Source organism: Hoplias malabaricus, chromosome 4, assembly GCF_029633855.1.
Source record: "Hoplias malabaricus isolate fHopMal1 chromosome 4, fHopMal1.hap1, whole genome shotgun sequence".
Taxonomy (NCBI): Eukaryota; Metazoa; Chordata; class Actinopteri; order Characiformes; family Erythrinidae; genus Hoplias; species Hoplias malabaricus.
The window spans coordinates 62,284,907-62,303,384 of record NC_089803.1 but is presented as its reverse complement, the minus strand read 5'-3'; the positions used below and the strand labels follow the sequence as shown (position 1 = coordinate 62,303,384).

General features: G+C 37.8%; 1 protein-coding gene across 1 annotated transcript in view; it reads right to left on the bottom strand.

Moving 5' to 3' along the window:
* Nucleotides 1-649: 649 nt before the first annotated feature.
* cpm (carboxypeptidase M) overlaps nt 650-18,478 on the bottom strand; it is a 37,184-nt gene continuing 19,355 nt past the window's right edge. Inside the window, exons 5-9 of the mRNA XM_066669391.1 lie at nt 5,713-5,900; nt 5,404-5,574; nt 4,934-5,086; nt 3,388-3,536; nt 650-2,077 (exon numbers count right to left, since the gene is read on the bottom strand). Coding sequence (XP_066525488.1) covers nt 1,817-2,077; nt 3,388-3,536; nt 4,934-5,086; nt 5,404-5,574; nt 5,713-5,900 — 922 coding nt within the window. The 3' untranslated portion in view covers nt 650-1,816. The remainder of the gene's footprint in view (nt 2,078-3,387; nt 3,537-4,933; nt 5,087-5,403; nt 5,575-5,712; nt 5,901-18,478) is intronic.

Genomic DNA, 18,478 nt, shown 5'->3' with positions numbered 1-18,478 from the left:
ATTTGGATTCAACAAGTTTATTTAGACAAAAAAAAAACAGTCTCCATGACGCAGTGAAATATGCAAAAATTTTAAAAATCAGTGGAACTTCCCTTTAAATCTGCTTCATTCATTCATTATCTGTAAGTGCTTATCCAGTTCAGGGTCACGGTGGGTCCAGAGCCTACCTGGAATCATTGGGCGCAAGGCGGGAATACACCCTGGAGGGGGCGCCAGTCCTTCACAGGGAAACACAGACACACACACACTCACTCACACATTCACACCTACGGACACTTTTGAGTCGCCAATCCACCTACCAACGTGTGTTTTTGGACTGTGGGAGAAAACCGGAGCACCCGGAGGAAACCCACGCGGACACAGGGAGAACACACCAACTCCTCACAGACAGTCACCCGGAGCGGGAATTGAACCCACAACCTCCAGGTCCCTGGAGCTGTGTGACTGTGACACTACCTGCTGCGCCACCGCGCCGCCTAAATCTGCTTCAGCAGCCTCAAAAATAACTTTATTCTCATGTAACCAGCAGTGTTTCTGAATGTTTATTTTTTAAAATAAATGAATGGCATAAAGTTGTGAACATTCGGGAGAAGTTTATTTAAGGCACGAATAATCTCTGTACCAACACACGGCTTTAAAAGATGAGGTAGATGTTTCTCTCTGGTGAAACCCATTTTTGACCACATAGTCTTTTAGTTCTCAGTGATTCTGACACATTTCTAGAAATGGACACGTTTGTAGATAACACCTGCACATCATATAAACCCTCACAGCCACTTCTCGAATCAGTCATTTCCCTAAACCTTTTGAGTGAGTTTCTTTAATGTGATAAAAAATATTGGTTTGACGTTTGCCTTTATGATGAAAAAAGAAAAAAAAAAAGAAATCAACCTTTTACACAATGAATAAGATAGATATCGATATATCAGTCATTTCTGCAATCACACTACCCTTCAAATGTTTGGAATCATTGCATTTTAAAATATAAATAATGTCACATAGAAGTCGTGTATATATATATATGCTTTTCCTAGGAAGGGACGTAGTTTGTAAAAAGAGATTAATCATGTTACTGTCCTTCAAATCAATGAAAATTTGAATAAATCATAAAACATCTATTTTCCTGTGTATCCTGTTTATGTGCAGTGTTTGAATACATCATTGTAAATAAAGCATCAATGAATATGTGATCATTACTTATCAGAAACATATATTGAACATGTCATCTCAGACTTTTGAACAGTAGTGTATTTGTTTTTTTCTTGTACAATATTCACCATCACAATGCACTAATAATAATATGAAGAATGATAGTAATACGTGTTTTCTCTCTTTCTCTCTCTGATGACCAGGTTGAGAGCAAAAACTTCATACTCCCAAGTCTTTGTTCTTCTTTACATCTTCATACAGATATATTTTGATATATTTTCTATGTCTTTCGTTTGAGAATTTGGCAGCTGTCAGGAAAAAAAAATTCAGAAGAAAATGTTGGATGAGCGTCTGATATGTCTGGACATATTGGCTCAGTATCTAAGACCCAGAGTAAGTTTGTATATATATCTGAACTAAAAATATGTTCTGATGTCCATTCATGAAAAATCCAAGACTAGGCCATAGCTAATCTATGGCTTTCAGCCTCTTTCATTGGCACTGTAAATATATGAGTCTGATCTCCTGCTGTAGCATCTTGTAGAAAGCAGAAAATCAACTGATAACCAGAGCAAAATAAAATCCAACAGGCTTGGTTTGTGTGGTTGTGCGAGGCCAGCACAGTGTAGTGTTGTTGCTGACATTAACATTAAGGATTAAGATGTCCTCAGGACAGCTGGAGTCTATGGAGCAGCAGTGCAGTAAATACAGTAAGTGCAGTAAAGGCACTGGGCACAAGGGCGGCACTGTTGTTCCCTAGGTACTGGATCCCGTTTCTGGAAGAGCAGGGGTATGTTACTGTTGTATCCAGGGTAGAACCGCTCAATCTCCTCTGAAGCTGGAAGTTATGCGTTAAAGCACTGAACTTGTCCGGACCATATGGCACTGAGATGGTTTCTGTGAGAGGTTCATGAGCCGGGTGGGTTACCTACAAATATACATAGAGTTTATTAACTAAGTTCACATACTCGTTAAAATTTTGAAAAATAGCAGTTTAGATATATTTCAGATATTTTCAGACACATTTAGTTGTTTGCTTTGTTCTACAAATCTGATGTTGCCAACAAGTCATGGGAAATTATGTATGTCAATTAGCATGTTGCTAACTGCATGTCTAGATTAGCTAGATTAATCATTACACAAACTAGCTAGCATACTACACAAGCTACAAACTAACCAAACATTTTAAAAACCTTGGACCCTGTGTTTTAATGGGGAGTCTCATTTTGTGCACTGTAATATCTACAGTAAATAATATCAAACTAAAATTCTTGACTTGAGCTGGAGCTCATGAAGCATCTATGTTAAAATTCTGTAAACATTCAACAGCCTGGTAGCATTTTCAGACACTCTTTTACAGTTGTATTCCTTTAATACTAACTTAGGTCACTGAACCTGAACAAGGGACATGATCTACAACATTACACACAAACACCCCATCACCGGAGCATTAGCCGTTTGGCTATGGGTACAGGGCTCTCAGTAGGAAACGTTCATTTTGCCTATCCAACTATTTAAAGACAATCTGACAAGAACAATGAAATAATCTCTTGATCCTTAAAGCCACTGTGTTTTGTTTTCACCTCCTCCACAACTGGCCTTACTTAAACAGAACATAATTCTTCAAGTCTGCCACATAAAGCCCTTTATTTGGTCTTATGGGTGGCTTTGAGCTCAGGGCTATACATGCAATGGTGACTAATTCCTCTCTGTCTCAATCGTACGAGGAAAACAAAGACTTGGGCCAAGTTCAACATCCACTGGTGTCCTAACAAAGTGACTTTACTGATTCTGTGTGTGCTGTGACCCTCAGAATGGACCCTGCTATTGTATTAATTACTGTAACAGAAAAGGTCCCATGTTTTGTTGAGGTAAGTATCTTCAGGGTGTCTTTTTTCACATTATATTTAAAATGAGATAATCCTTATTTTATTGTATACATACATTCCATTGTAATTCCCCCGAGCATCTTATTATAAAACAAACTCCCTATACTTCATAAATGAATGGATAATGGATGGACAACACAAACTAGTTACGGTCAGTAACTACACTGTCCGACAAGGTTTGTTTTTAATAAAGATGGCTTTCTAAGAAAACTGCAAATAGAAATACAAGGGAAGTGTGTTTAATAACGTAGCCAATATAAATATAAGGTAGGTTTTTCTAATAATTGGGGCAATAAGCACAGCACATTTAGTGCTTAGTCCCCTTTTCCAGTAGAGGGCGCTTTCTCACCGTAATTGTATAGTTCCCAGGAAGCAGGAGTCTGTAATACTCCCCATTAGCATCCGTCGTGAATGGACAAAGGTTTCTCCTCCCCTCCACCTCCACCAAGGCGTTCTGGACTGGGAGTCCATTCGAGTCCAGCACTTGACCTTTCAAACCTGTGGGAAATCAGAAAGAAAAGCTCACATTTCCACTGCAGCACTGTTCAAGCCACATCAAACTCACATGTGAAAATAAGTGCTGTCAGGAGAAGCTTCGGGAGATTTTAGAATGATCTATTGTATCGAGTTGTGAAGAATAATACCGGGATGGACATTTTGATATATTTCCATTTCTAAATAATCGATATATTTGTTGGACCCGACAGCATGGTATCACAATTCCTGTCATTGTTTGGCATAATTTGGCATTTTTTGACAAACAAAGACAGGTGCATATGGTGTAAATTCACTGATGTTGGCGTGGTCAATCCAAACATTATTCCTAATATAATAAGAAAAATAGAAACTGAATCTTTCCTTGTTTGTTTTAGATCTTTAGCTGTGAGCTGAGAGGTTGGGGTCAGTTTTCCCAGGTGTGTGTGTGTGTGTGTGTGTCAGTTTTAGGTGTGGACTGTAGTGTCATGTTGACACGCTATCTTTTTCCAAACCACTGAACTGTAATTGTATCCCATAGCAGCAGGTCACTGATCAGCTCAGGTCTGTTTACCATTAATGTAGAAGAACATTGTTACATTTGTTACAACACAGCAAGAAAGTTAAGAATAACAAAGTCCAAGTTTTAAGAAAGCTGTAAGGACTTCCCTGTTTCAACACTTTATTCACATTACCTTCACCAATTTTATTCCAAATAAAACAGTAAAATAATCATTAAAATGACATATTTGAACGTTTGCATTGACAGGAAATTTAGGCCATGGGGTTCGTCACATCTATTAATCCTTATATAAATATTATTATTCCATACATCTGAACATACTGATATTCACTGTGTTTTGTTTGTGCTTTTCTCTACAGTGCACAGTAAACACTAAACGTCTGTGTGCTGGTCTACAAACTCATACGTTTTCAGATTAGTTTCATAGTTCTTCATCTTGTGTGGAACAGTCCAATCAAATGTCATTAAATACATGTTATTCATTTTCCTTTAATATTTTCATAGATATAAGATGACCCACCTGCATAAAGAAGTATAAAAATAAGGCTCTCTCAAACTAGACGACTAAACCCACCAAAAAACACAGACTTCTAACAACCATGCACAACCTGCTATTAAATCAGCACTGTAGGCTTTCATATATTCTAAGAGTGAGAGAAAAATCAAGCGCCACATTCTGGGGAAAAAAGAATCTAAAGCTGTTTATGCCCAACCTTCCACTGTGAGAACTCAACACTCTGGGTCTGAAAGGATATGGACATGTTCATGATGAGAACAGAAAATAGAGAGAAATGAAGAATCATTTGCAAATTTCCACATTGTACTGACCTTTACATCACTCAGTAAATTGGGATTAGCTCATGAGGAGAGTAAAAGTCTGTAAAGGTGTAGTATGTACCTAGATGAACTTGTTGAATGTAGGCGAGCAGTGCAGGTTTGTTGGCATTCCAAAGACCCGGCAGCTCAGACTCTGGAGGAAACTTACAGCAGGACAGCTCCAGGGTTATCTCCAAACACTGAGCCCACACATAGTTATAGTCCTGCATCCCCCCTGAGAGAGAGAGAGAGAGAGAGAGAGAGAGAGAGAGAAAGAGAGTAGAGGGGTAGTGTAGGTATTTTATATTCAGGTTTTTTTTTTGATGTCACATTTACTTGTATCCAAAGACCTTTTGTAAGCCACTCTGGAAAAGAGCGTCTGCTAAACGCCATAAATGTAAATGCTGTCCAATTCAATCCCACTAAAGTCCTGAGAAGGGTTAATGGTCTGTGGACCACTATCAGTCATAAGTGACCCCTGGGGGAATCCATAAAGTACAGGAACATTCTAAAACAGACTGTTTCTCTTAAAATGTTAGTAGAGTTTTGTACCTTGCAGAGGATACCATCCGAATCCATTGGTGATTCCTCCAGTAAAGTCTTTAGAGTCATAGCAGCTGTCTCCCTTGTGCATAGAGCTGTGGTTGAAGGAGTAAGTCTGGGCCAGGTGGATGAAGACATCATTATCAGGACTGATACTGGAGCCTCCCTGCAGCTCACTGCCTGAGGATAAACACCAAAAGACAGCCTTCATAACATCATCAGCATACACCAAAGTTAAGATTTAAAAAAAGGTTTAACAAAAATGACATTAGAGATTAATCAATTGAATCAGATTTTTCCAGATGTTTAGGAACTAACCTCCGTTGCTGTTATCATAAGGATAGCTGGCCACCACAGCTCCCCCATGAAGGTTAGCAGAGAGGACAAACTTTTCTGTTTTCAGCCACTCCATCACAGCCACCACCTCCTTCTCCCTCACCTCTTCAGTTGTACTGCTGAAAGCATCTGGGAAATTGCGGTTCAAATCTACACCATTGTTGTTGAACCTGTGAGAGTAAGACAGTAAAAACATAATGTGACCAGAAAAATACATATCTGGAGTTGAATGGGATTTATGGGATCAGACATAAGTAAATTCCATGTATTCCTGAATCTGAGAAGATTTGGCAAATTTTTCACCTACTCAGCTCTACTGCTCCTCCCACAACTGCATGTTCCTTGCAAATGTGGCAACATTTAAAAGGGAAATTAACAGGCTTTCCAACGGTATACAATTTATTGCCAAGAAGCATTGTTACAACAAATAAATAATCTACCAAACACAAATGTCCTTACTTTTTGTTCTATGTTTATTTTATTCAGAATTGTTTGTGGTGCGCAGTCCTTGTTTTTTGTTGCTGATTTTGATTCCCTTAGCTGTTATTTGCACCTGGAACAGGAGAGTTATGGATTATAGTATGTTTTAAGCCAGTCACTACATTTCAAAAGGTGCTTCACATTTAACAACAATATATTTGTCACGCCCTCGTCTCGTCATGTCTGTTTTCCCGACCATGTGCTCGTCCTCAGCACATGGCTCTGTTTTGTTGTTGTTCTAGTCCCGCCTTTGTTCCGCCTCCTCGTTTGTCTCATTTGTTACCCTGCCCCCTCGTTATCTGTCTCAGGTGCATCTCGTCTGTGTTTTGTATTAAAGTCCCCTTCCTTCACTTCCTTTTTGTTGGTCATTCGTTCTTTGTATCGTGTCAAGTCGGTTATGTTATCAAGTCTGTTTGTCTCTGCAAGTTGTTCTCGTACTCGTTTCATTCCCCTAGTCAAGTCGTGTTGTTGTGTGTTTCCCAGTCCCAGTCTGTTTCGTTATTCTTTTTGTAATAAAGTTTATTTGTGTTTTAGTGTGTGCGTCCGCCTCAGTCAGTCTGCCCCATGATCCCTGACAATATTCCATGTTTTTATTGCTTGTGATGAATAGAGGTGGGCGATATGGCATTCAAATATTATCGCGACATACTGGGATATATTTGCGATAAAGATATACATTCATGATATATTTATATTAAAAAAACTTTTTTTTAATATAAAAAAAAAGACAGTCCTGAAATCTGTGATACAAGTTAGGGCTGGGTGATATGACCAAAAATTAATACCTCGATACGCCTAAAATTAATATTGTCATTTTCTATATCATGTAGAAAACACTATGAAATCTATGCATATTTGTGATATATCCCCCAGCTGTAGATTGAGCTGCCTGCGTTAGAAACTCTTACGTCACAATATCAGGAATATGGCAAAAGACTTCTCGAATTAAAAAACATATCGGTATTAACGTGAACAATATTATATCGGGCACCCCTAATGATTAATACAACCCAGCTCAAATGTAGATATATTTTTATTTATTCTTTTGATTTTTAACCATAATAAAAGGAATATAAAAAAATATTTAATTATTCAGTACAACTATATTGAGTCATAAATGAAAATTAAAATTAGGGAACATAGGACAGCTGAGAATATAGCGTTGTTTACTAAATTTCTAAGAACACAGGCCCTGGGGAATCCTAGAGTCATAGGGCAGTTTTATAAAATGTCAATGATAAAAATAAAAGGCCTTGGGAGAAAAGATCCTAGAAAAAGTATTCTAGCTCCGTAGCCTCAGGGCAATAAACCACACTATACTTGTCTGATTGCATATTATACTCCTAAAATTTGCCTTGAGTTTTGTTCAAATACAGAGACTGAATGTGACTCTCAGCTCCGAGAAACTGTGGGGTCAGGTGTCTTTCCGGGGCATTTTTAGGGAGGGAAATGACAAATGGATCTTGTTGCAGCCCAAAGAAAAACCCTGGAAACATTACACGTATTTAAACAATTGCTGAGCCTAACACTCCTACTCATAGAGTCCCTGAGACCTATCTAAATTGGGAGAATAATAGATAAGGTTCATTTAAAAAGGTCTCAATATGTCTTTCCCAGATGCATGCAGGTTTTTTATGTCTTATAACTGGACATAAAGACAATGAGCAATGGGCAAATTTATCACAGGAGTGTGCTCATATTTTCAGTTCCTAGCTCAAAGAAATACAACAAACTAAAATCAAAAGGCAAACAGAAGGAAAGTGAAGAAGTGCAGGGTAATAATAGATTTTTAGAAAGATATTTTGTAGTTATTCAAGCTTTACTAGGAATAATTTGATTTGCACGGTGGTGCAGCAGGTAGTGTCGCAGTCACACAGCTCCAGGGACCTGGAGGTTGTGGGTTCGATTCCCGCTCCGGGTGATTGTCTGTGAGGAGTTGGTGTGTTCTCCCCGTGTCCGTGTGGGTTTCCTCCGGGTGCTCCGGTTTCCTCCCACAATCCAAAAAAAAATACCCGTTGGTAGGTGGATTGGCAACTCAAAATTGTCCGTGTGTGTGTGTCTGTGTTGCCCTGTGAAGGACTGGCGCCCCCTCCAGGGTGTATCCCGGCCTTGCGCCCAATGATTCCAGGTAAGCTCTGGGACCCATCGCGACCCTGAACTGGATAAGCGCTTACAGACAATGAATGAATGAATGAAATTGATTTGCATGAAGACTTCTAAAATAGTCCATGAAAACACCACTCTTTCCACTTCTTAATTTTAATTTAACTATCCAAATACACCTATGTCTGGTAATCATGCTATCTGTCTCAATCCGATGTGTAATGAGATTTGACAGACATGTGGATGGAAATGATTACAGCTGTCATGTGCAATGATACAGTTAAATTATCACATTATATTTCGTGAAGGTGTTATGGTAATATAATGTGTGAGCTCTAATTGGTCAGATATTGGTCTTATATATACAGTCATGGTCAAAACTGTTGGCACCCCTGAAATTGTTCCAGAAAATGAAGAATTTCTCCCAGACAAGTATTGCAATTACACGTTTTGTTATACACATTTCCTTTGTGTTTATTGGAACAACACAAAAACAGAAAAAAGCCAGAATTGATATTGATATAAAATTGAAATTTCTTGCAAAACTTCCAAAACACTTTTGAAAACTGTGTGTAAATGACTTTGTTTCAAGCATGTGATGCATGTTTAAACTCACATGCGGCAAGTAAGAGGTGTGGGCAATATGAAAATCACACTTTGAAACCAGATAAAAAGGAGAGAAGTTGACTCAGTCTTTACATTGAGAGAAAGTGGAGAAAACTGAGGACTTGAGAACCAAAATTGTGGAAAAATATCAACAATCTTAAGGTAACAAGTCCATCTCCAGAGATCTTGATGTTCCTTTGTCCATGGTGCGCAACATAATCAAGACATTTACAACCCATGGCACTGTAGCTAATCTCTCAGGACGTGGACAGAAGAGAAAAACCGATGAAAGGTTGCAATGCAGGATAGTCCGGATGGTGGATAAGCAGCCCCAATCAGGTTTCAAAGAAATTCAAGCTGTTCTGCTGTCTCAGGGAGCATCCGTGTCAGCATGAACTCTCCGTCGACATTTGACTGAAATGAAACGCTATGGCAGGAGACCTAGGAGGACCCCAATGCTGACACAGAGACACAAAAAGCTAGAGTGCAGTTTGCCAAAATGGTAGAAGGCACCTTTCAAATATGAGAGCTGGAGCAGTTTGCAAAACAAGAGTGATCCAAAATTCCAGTTGAGAGGTGCAAGAAGCTTGCTGTTGGTTATAAGAAGTGATTGGTTTCAGTTATTTTATCCAAAGGCTGTGCAACCAAATATTAAGTTGAGGGTAATTTTGTCCGGCCCATTTTTAGAGTTTGAGTGAAATTATATAAATTTTGGCTTTTCTTTGTATTTTTCCAATAAACAAAATGTAAATAAACATGTGTATAACAAAACGTGAACATGTGTAATTGCAATAATTTTCTGGGAGAAATACTTTTCTGGAAAAATCTCAGGGGTGTTAACACTTTCGGCCATGATGGCATACTGAAATGAAACGTAAATAAATTCATATAGTGTTTGTCAACCTTGCTACAGTAAATGCTTTATTCTTCAACTGAGATTTACACTAGATGTTGGAACACTGCTGTGAGGATTTAATGGCAGTCACTTGAGTGAACACAATGTTGCATTGATCCCCAGATCAATGCTGGAAGTTTACTGCACTAACATAAATGAAGATGTCTATTTTCCTGTAAATTAAAGAGTAATTTCAGATTAAAGAAACTAAACCAGCTCCAATAGCTTTTGCTCAAACAACCACAAGACAACTTCTAAATATATAATCGCAATTAGACAAAGTCTTCTACGGAAGCCATGATGGGTTCAATGGAACAAACAAAAACTAAAAGTTTAAAGTAGGTTCCTGAGTGCAAGTTCCACATTATGTTTTACTCTGACTGTTATACACACCAAAAGCAGTTGAACAAATATTTCTAGCATCACAAATTTAGCCCTTAGTATACTTTCTTTCTATAAGTGTTGTGATTTTTTTGATGGCTAACACTTAGCATGTTATACCAGTTTTGGGGGTGACAGATTTTAGAAAAAATAATATCTTATTTTTAACTGTAATTTATAACACCTAGCTCCTCAGAACATGTTTTCTCTTATTTCAAAGAAGCCTGGAGAGATAACCGAAAATAAATAACTTCATCCTTCTCACTAGTAGGAAAACAAAAATTTCAGGAAGAATGTTTTTTAATTTAGTTCTGTTTTAATGGCTAAAACTGTACAAGTGAAGCTTAAAATATTTTTTCTACTGTTTTTGGAGCGCTCACAATCACTCTGGTTTGACAGTGGTGAAGCGGATTCATGTTGATGTTTTTGGAATATCTAACGTCCGTTCCCCTTTGATTTCCCTCCTTCCACTCAGTCTGTTGCAGTCAGATCAGCTGGAGTCACTACACTAATGAAAATATTTACATTTGCTTTTCTATTGCACTCAACTGAACCAATTCCTTTTCTTTATTGTTTTCCAAGAAAAGGAAGGCCCACTGATTGAAGATTGTCTGCTGGGTTCTCCTGCGGTACACACCAGACCAGCTGCACACCTCCCACTACTGCTGCCAGCCTCAGACCACTCACCATTACCCACCACCATCAATTACACGGAAGTAGAAATTGACTCAGATTAGCAACACTCTGACTGATGCTTCCAACACTATTATTGTGGCCCCAGATTGATGCCACTCTCACCATTATAATAGTTATTATCATTATTATTATTGCATTAATCCCCATTACTTCCATCACACTTACATCAGTATTCTAATAAGTACACTGTAGCATAATGACAGACTTGACTGGTGATACTGTTCATTTCTGTCAGTAGTTTAATCAGAGGAGAATAGGTCCCCCTTTTGAGTCTTGGTTCCTCCCGAGGTTGCTTCCTCCAGCCTCGAGGGAGATTTTCTTAGCCACTGACACCTTTGGCTTGCTTGCATGGAGCTTTCTGATTTGCCTTGCCACTTGTTCTGATGCTAATTATGTAAAGTTGCTTTGTGAACAAGTCAGTTGTAAAAGGCACTATATAAATAAGTTTTGATTGGTTGATTGATATATAAAGCAGAATATTTATGTGAAACTTGGTCCTGGAACTTACTTTAAATTTTTATTTTCACCATGAGCTTTAAGGCTTCTGTAATCTTCTGTCTTCAAAATGGAAATCTTACAAAAAAAATTGCAGTATAAGTTCATGTAAAAATGGTTTAGATGTTATAATTTATCACATAATAAGTCATTTTTCCCTGTCCATTAATCCATTTGCCATGATATTCTGACACAATATAAAGCTCAAATAGCATTTGTTTAAAATTCTGTCAAAAAGAAAAACAAAAATGGAGATACAAGGCTATTTTATCTGTGATATGTGCTATCATCCTTCACCTTACAGCAGCTAGCATTAGTTAGCACACTACTGACTCACGACTTTGATTAGCTAGTGTGTTTGCATTAGCTGTGTGTGGTGATCCTGTTTAATCCCCTGCATTAAGTCCTACAAAACAGTGTGTACAGAAATGCTGAACTCAGCACATTCTCATTGTAAGTGTTGTGGCAGTGTCGCTGTAGCATGTCCAGATTAAAATTACTAGCATCAGTTTGAAATCTAGCTGATTAAAATGGTTTTACATCAAATCATATGTACATGCATTTCCCCTTTCCATCTAAGAAAGCTGATGACCCAAGAGAGTGCTGATGTCAGAAGTTTTTTTTAGTCTTGCACTGGAGCTACAAGGGTAATCTGGTTAATGGAATCTGACCTCATAATGCTGTCATGGTTGTAAACAACCAACAGGCAAGTTGTTGGAGTATTGTTAAGAAACCACATTAAAAACTCTATTCAGGACTGATATTTACATTTAAGTTGTTTCAACCTAAGTGAAAATTTAAACCCTAATCTGCCACGGAGGGAAGATTTATTTTTTTACCCATAATGCCTCTCAACCATCTTAGCTGCTCCCCCATGTTTGCTGGATAGCATCAGTGTCAGAATGTGAGTGTATGAGTAACTGTGTAAGTGTGTGTATGCCCTGTGACAGAATATCTGATCTGTCTAAATCTAACTGTCTGTTGTGTTCTTGAAGAAGCTAAACAGAAACAGTGCTGTAAACGGTTGTGGATTGCAAATGAGAAAATCCTAATGTATCTAACCTTTTGGAGCTTGGAAGGTTAGGGCTCAGTTAAGGGAGTATCACGCTGTGTGGTCATCAGAAATGAACATGTACATCCATTGTACGAATTCTGGACATTTATCTCTTTGTGAATAATGTATAAATTAATGTTGAGATAGGGCTGTTCTAGTGGTCTGCATGTTGTTATTTTAGTATTTTCATACAACATCAAAACGTAGAGTTAGATATAAAGTGAAAAATGGAGATATGCAGTTTTGTTCCCAACAGTGATACGATATTTTTAAGGAACATTAAATGTATTACATTTTCTCAGAATATTCAGTAAATATAATTCAGCTCAAAGTCAGATTTGAGAAACACATTTATGCGACACTCACGTTTGAATGTGTAATGAATGCTTTAAGAACTTCTTGGGTGGGCAAGTTTGGCAAAACAAACAACTGTAAAAGTCATTTTGGTAAACAGGAAACAAGACGTGTTTTACTGGCCTCTAGGTTTTCCTCTAATAGCAAACAGTTTTTGAATTTGCTCACAATAGAGCTACAGCTGAAATGGCCACAGAGAAAAACAAACTTCAAATGTCCAACTGCTTTAGATGACTGAAGTAGGGAAATCCTCATGCCATGGATCCATTAGAATTGCTCTTTGAAATCTCTGTTAACATGTGCTCATGCTTTACTCATGAATTACTTCTGGGAAAAGTTTTTTCTTTTTTTTTTTAAATAAAATTCTCATATATCACAAACATCATAATTACACTAAATGACCAACATTTCTCAGACACATTCTCATTAAACACCTTTTACAAAACCAAGTGGATTAATGTGACAGTTGTTTTCTTTGCTGCAGTAAAAGCTTCTGCTATGGTGCTACATGTAAACAAGATTTAACTATAGACTTGCACAGTAACTCATTACTATAAGGACACTCTCAAAATAAACTGTAGGTTAAAGAGCAGCCTCATCTCAAACTGAATTCATACATATTTTACTCAAACACTGTTCTCCAGATTTCTACAATGTTACAAATGATTGGTTTGCCTTTGTGGATATACAGGTTTCCTCTGATGCCTACCATCCTGAAAAAGTAATTTCCTTTAACATTAACTTAACCTCCGAATACAAAAACAAAAACAAACAAAATAAAAATCACAGCTGGATTTATTGGTCAGGTAAGATTCTAGTTACAGGTTTTGCAAGTTTGAACGTGTGTTGGCAATAGCTCAAATTGAGTAAATATATTCAGTATTGAATTACAAAGCTTAACCTCAGTGCTTGGAATGCTTAAATAAAGTACTAGTTTCCATCTAATGCTAAAGTCCAATAAAGACTATTTAACCAACCTTTATTACAGTGTTTTACAGACATTTACAGTAAAACAATAGGAAGTTATTCTTCTTTTCAGTCAGCGAAAGAGAAGAAATCACTAAATAAAAATTTGTTCAGTAATTACCCTCTACATTTGCTTATTAGTGTTTCCTGCTTTATTTATTTTTAGTTTTGCAAAGAACTTTGCAAAAAAATTCAGATTTTCTTCAAAATTCAGTCTTAAATGGTTTGACTAAATTCTCAGTTTTGAGTTTTCTTTTGTGATTTGTCCATTTTCTCACCAAGGACGTCTTAAAGGCTCCATGCTTTTTCAGATCCATAGATCACAGAGGAAGAATGAATACAGCTTCAGATCTGAAGTGAGATTAGAGGTTTTTTCTCTCTCTCTCTCTCTCTCTCTCTCTCTCTCTCAAGATGAAAGCTATGAGTGTTTTTTTTATCAGATGAGGAAAGTTTAGGTGTGGTACCAGGTTATTCATGTTTTGAATGGTGTAGCTTGTTTTTCGCCTATTTCCCTTAGATTTTCACCTTCTGTAAATTATTCTCTAAATAATTTAAATATAAATAGTTTACAGGTACACCACGACCCTGAAATGGATAAGTGGAAAAGAAGATGAATGAATGAATGTATGCATGACAGGTAAATTATTTTAAACCTATTTACACATTTACCTCAGACATATTTCATAACAAATACATATTTTGATTATTAGTTCATAAATTCAGGTCTCAGACTTTTGTATTGAAATGTGCATAAGTGAACTAAGTGTATAACTAAAGTTAGTGAAATTCATATTTAATTGTGGGTGGCAGAAAATGTCCAAATGGAAGTTCTTGTGGACCCTGGTGTAGACGAACGTCTTGCTGAAACCGATGAAGGAGTTTAAACAAAGCATTGCAGCGTTTATAAATAGTAGAAAGTGTTTGGATTAGTGACAGGATAGAGCTGATTTTCTTTAGTGTCCTTGGCAGACCTATAGGCCAGGTACACACACACACACACACACACACACACACACACGACTTGATGGGTCTCTCCTCATAATCATAATACAGCACAAACTGTGTGAAATACATTTTAGATGATTATTTCTTAGTGCATTCATCCATCCACCCATCCATTAATTTATTCACTCATTCATTTGTTGTACAAAAATGCAAGTAAAATCATTGTAATTCACAGTTAAGCTATCATACTGATGAAGGGGATCATAGGGGATCATGAAAACTTTCTACACTAATAAGCAGCAGGAGAAGAGCAGTAACTGTCTGTTCAATAATTGTCCATTTAGCAGCAAATAATATTAAAAAGACAGCAGGTAGTGTCGCTGTCACACAGCTCCAGGATCCTAGGGTTGGGGGTTCCAATCCCACTCCGGGTGACTGTGAGGAGTTTGGTGTGTTCTCCCCGTGTCTGCATGGGTTTCCTCCGGCTGCTCCGGTTTCCTCCCATGGTCCAAACAAAAAAAACACGTTGGTAGCTGGATTGACGACTCAAACATGTTTGTGAATGTGTGAGTGTGTGTCACCCTATGAAGGACTAGCGCACCCTCCAGTGTGTGTTCCTGCCTTGCGCCCGGTTACAGACAATGAATGAATGAATGAATGAATAATCAGGGTCATGGTGGTCCAGAGTCTCCTCAGAGTCATTGTGCTCAGATTAATCACACTTCTAGACGGTAGAAGACTGCTTACCATTAAAGCTTTTATAGTGACATTTAGTGGCCAGGTAAATAATTTGACTCATCATCTCATGTGAATTACAAATTATCATCATCATCATCTTCTTCTTCTTCTATGCTGCTTAATCCATTTCAGGTTTGCAGTGAATTACAAATTATAAAAAGGTAAAATATAATAAATAATCCCCTCTCACATCCTTTTTACCAGTGACATATTGCTCCTTTAAGAAAAAACAGCTGCAGAAGCTTAGTTTCCACTGGGGACTACTTTTCCCCACTTTTCAAAATCCAGTTCTTGGCCCCTTCTCCCTCTTTTAGACTTTGACGTCATGAGCAAATCTCTAAATAGTTATGACCCACTGCCATAATCCCGAGTACAGAAACAGAATTATAACATGAGTTAACTGATAAGCCCTCTGAAACACAACTATACCATTAACACCACTAATGGCTCAGGAGTATGATTTCTACTAACAGTACATCCATTTCCATGGTTACACCATACTTATTTCCATGGTTACAGTACACTTCTTTTCTTGGTCACATCTGCTTTTATGTTTGTACTACACTCATCTCCATATTTATGCTACATATATTTCTTCTGTCACACTCCTCTCATTTCCATGTTTACATTGCAACAATTTCAGTAGCTACACCACAGTCATTTCCAGGATGAAGTTTCATACATTTTCATGGTCCACTACACCCATTTCTGTGGTTGAACCTCACCCCTCTCCTTGGTTTTACTGCAACAAAATGGAAATACACTCTGATACCACATTACTGGTACCACTGATCAGTTTAGAAGAATTTGTTGAACAAAAGTGTCCACAGATTTCTGTCCGTAAAACATAACTTTAGTGCAAAGTTCATAGAACCCTCCTCGCCGTTGATTGCAGAACTACCAAAACCAAAACGTCCAAGGCAAGACAGATGTTTTCCAGCTATTTTAGATTTTTGTTTGGTCCAGCTCTCGCTCTATCAAATTATAGCATTCCCACTGGGACATTCAGAGGTTTTTAGTGAGTCATAAAGTGACCAATGGTTAGTGAGAGTGGGGCATTCTTCCATCCAGCACATGTGTGGATCCTTGATGTTTATGCTAAAGCAGGACAAGGCACCTAAAAAGCCTAAAAATGTCTTGTGCTGAGCATCCAGCAGAATTATGGCTCTCCTGCGTGTAAATCTGACAGCACTTTGGACAGTCACCAAATATAGACATTGGCTTTAGGTTTGTGGAACTTTCAACTGTTTTAAACTCCAGAGGTTCTACCACGTCTGCTTCATGTCAATTAAAGCTTTCAGCAATGTAATGGCCCATTAATAATAGCTGACACTGATGTACACAGTCAGGGACCCGAAGTCTGAGCTAATGTGAATTTAAAACATTAATGAATGTGAAGAATAGGAAGACGCCCTCACATAATTACTGTTCTATCACTGAGGTCAGTGGACAGCTTCAGAATTTTAGTCTCTAAATATACAGCCATCTGTTTAAAGTGCTTTAAAACTCTCCAAGTACTGCGCACATGAAAGTCAGCCCAAATTTACATATATGAGGTTAAAGCACTGGCAATGCATTTCTATAACTCTATGAAAAATCTAATTTTACAGTGTTGTTCATAATTATGTTTCATATTTTAATAATGGATAACATATGTGTCATGATCCCTCAATCCTGAAATTTTCATTTTACGTGTAGAAACATGCAGCTGTTTTTAAATATCTGCAATGAGCAGACGTACTTTGCAGAGTTAGAAGTAGTCAGCTTTTATTTCATCTACAATGTAGAAAACAGTACGAATAAAAAACTCTTTATTTGTAGAATTGTCTACAGAGTTTTGACTTTGACTGATGCCAACCCTCACAGAGAGTAAAGAGAGTGGAGGGGAAACACAGACAATAAAAATACCACAACACACCACCAGCTGGAACATATACCTACCAGCAGATGTGTGCAGTGTGTATAATAGCAGTATGCATGTGTGTGTAATAGTAATGTAACATATATATATATATATATCTTTAACTGTGTTTTTATCCAGAGATTTAATTGTGCATTATAATGCCTGACACATAAAATCTATACACCAATAAGCCACAACATAAACCAGAGGCTTATTGGTTTACGTTGTTGTCCACTTTATCAGCTATATGTATCAGGACAGTGGGGTGGTGCAACTAAGTGCAGTGAAGGGACTGAATGAGGTCAACAATGCATGTGCACTTGTGTGTGAGGGAGAGCACATCCAAGACCTATATCTGTGCCACTGCAAGATACAGCTGCCAGACGAAAACAGCTCCACTTGAGTGGATCAGACTGAGCAGTGATAGAGGGTAACTAATATAGGCTATGCAGCAATTAGCATCTATGAGATGCTTTCTCTGACTTTACATGTACAAGGTGGACCAACAAGGTACAAGGTGTCTAAAAGAGTGGACGGTAAGTGGACACAGGGTTCAAAAACTCCAGCATCACTGCTGTGACTGATCCACTCGTACCAACATAACACACCACCACCACATCAGTGTGACTGCATGGGAAACTAAATAATACCTGCTCTGTTTTGGTCCTGTACACACAGTAACAGATGTAATCTGGAGATGTGGAATTACAAAGTGCACCTATAGAGCCAGTAGAGCTGGTAAATTTAGCAATACAAGGAGGTGGCTTTTGTGTTTTGGCTGATCAGTGTTTATCCTTGTTCTGTCAGGTACCTAAGAAGCAATGTGTCATGAATGCACTTCTAAAGCATTATGCACCCAGGATTCATAGGAAGTGTCTGATGTGAAAAAGACTCTTACTTTCTAACAGAGGATGTCAGGTGGTTTTTGTTTATAATTTGTCTTTAACTCACTCATGGAATAGCAGAAACATCCAGAGGATGACCATGTTGTTGTTTAATCAAGTGCTGTTTCCTTTAGAACAATGCTTATTTAATCAGCTCTTATTTTTAGACCTTTTTTCCTTTTCTTGTTGTTTTGAAGACTTTTGAGACTTCTGTTTGTGTCCCAGAAAAGGAAATTTACAATCAGTGC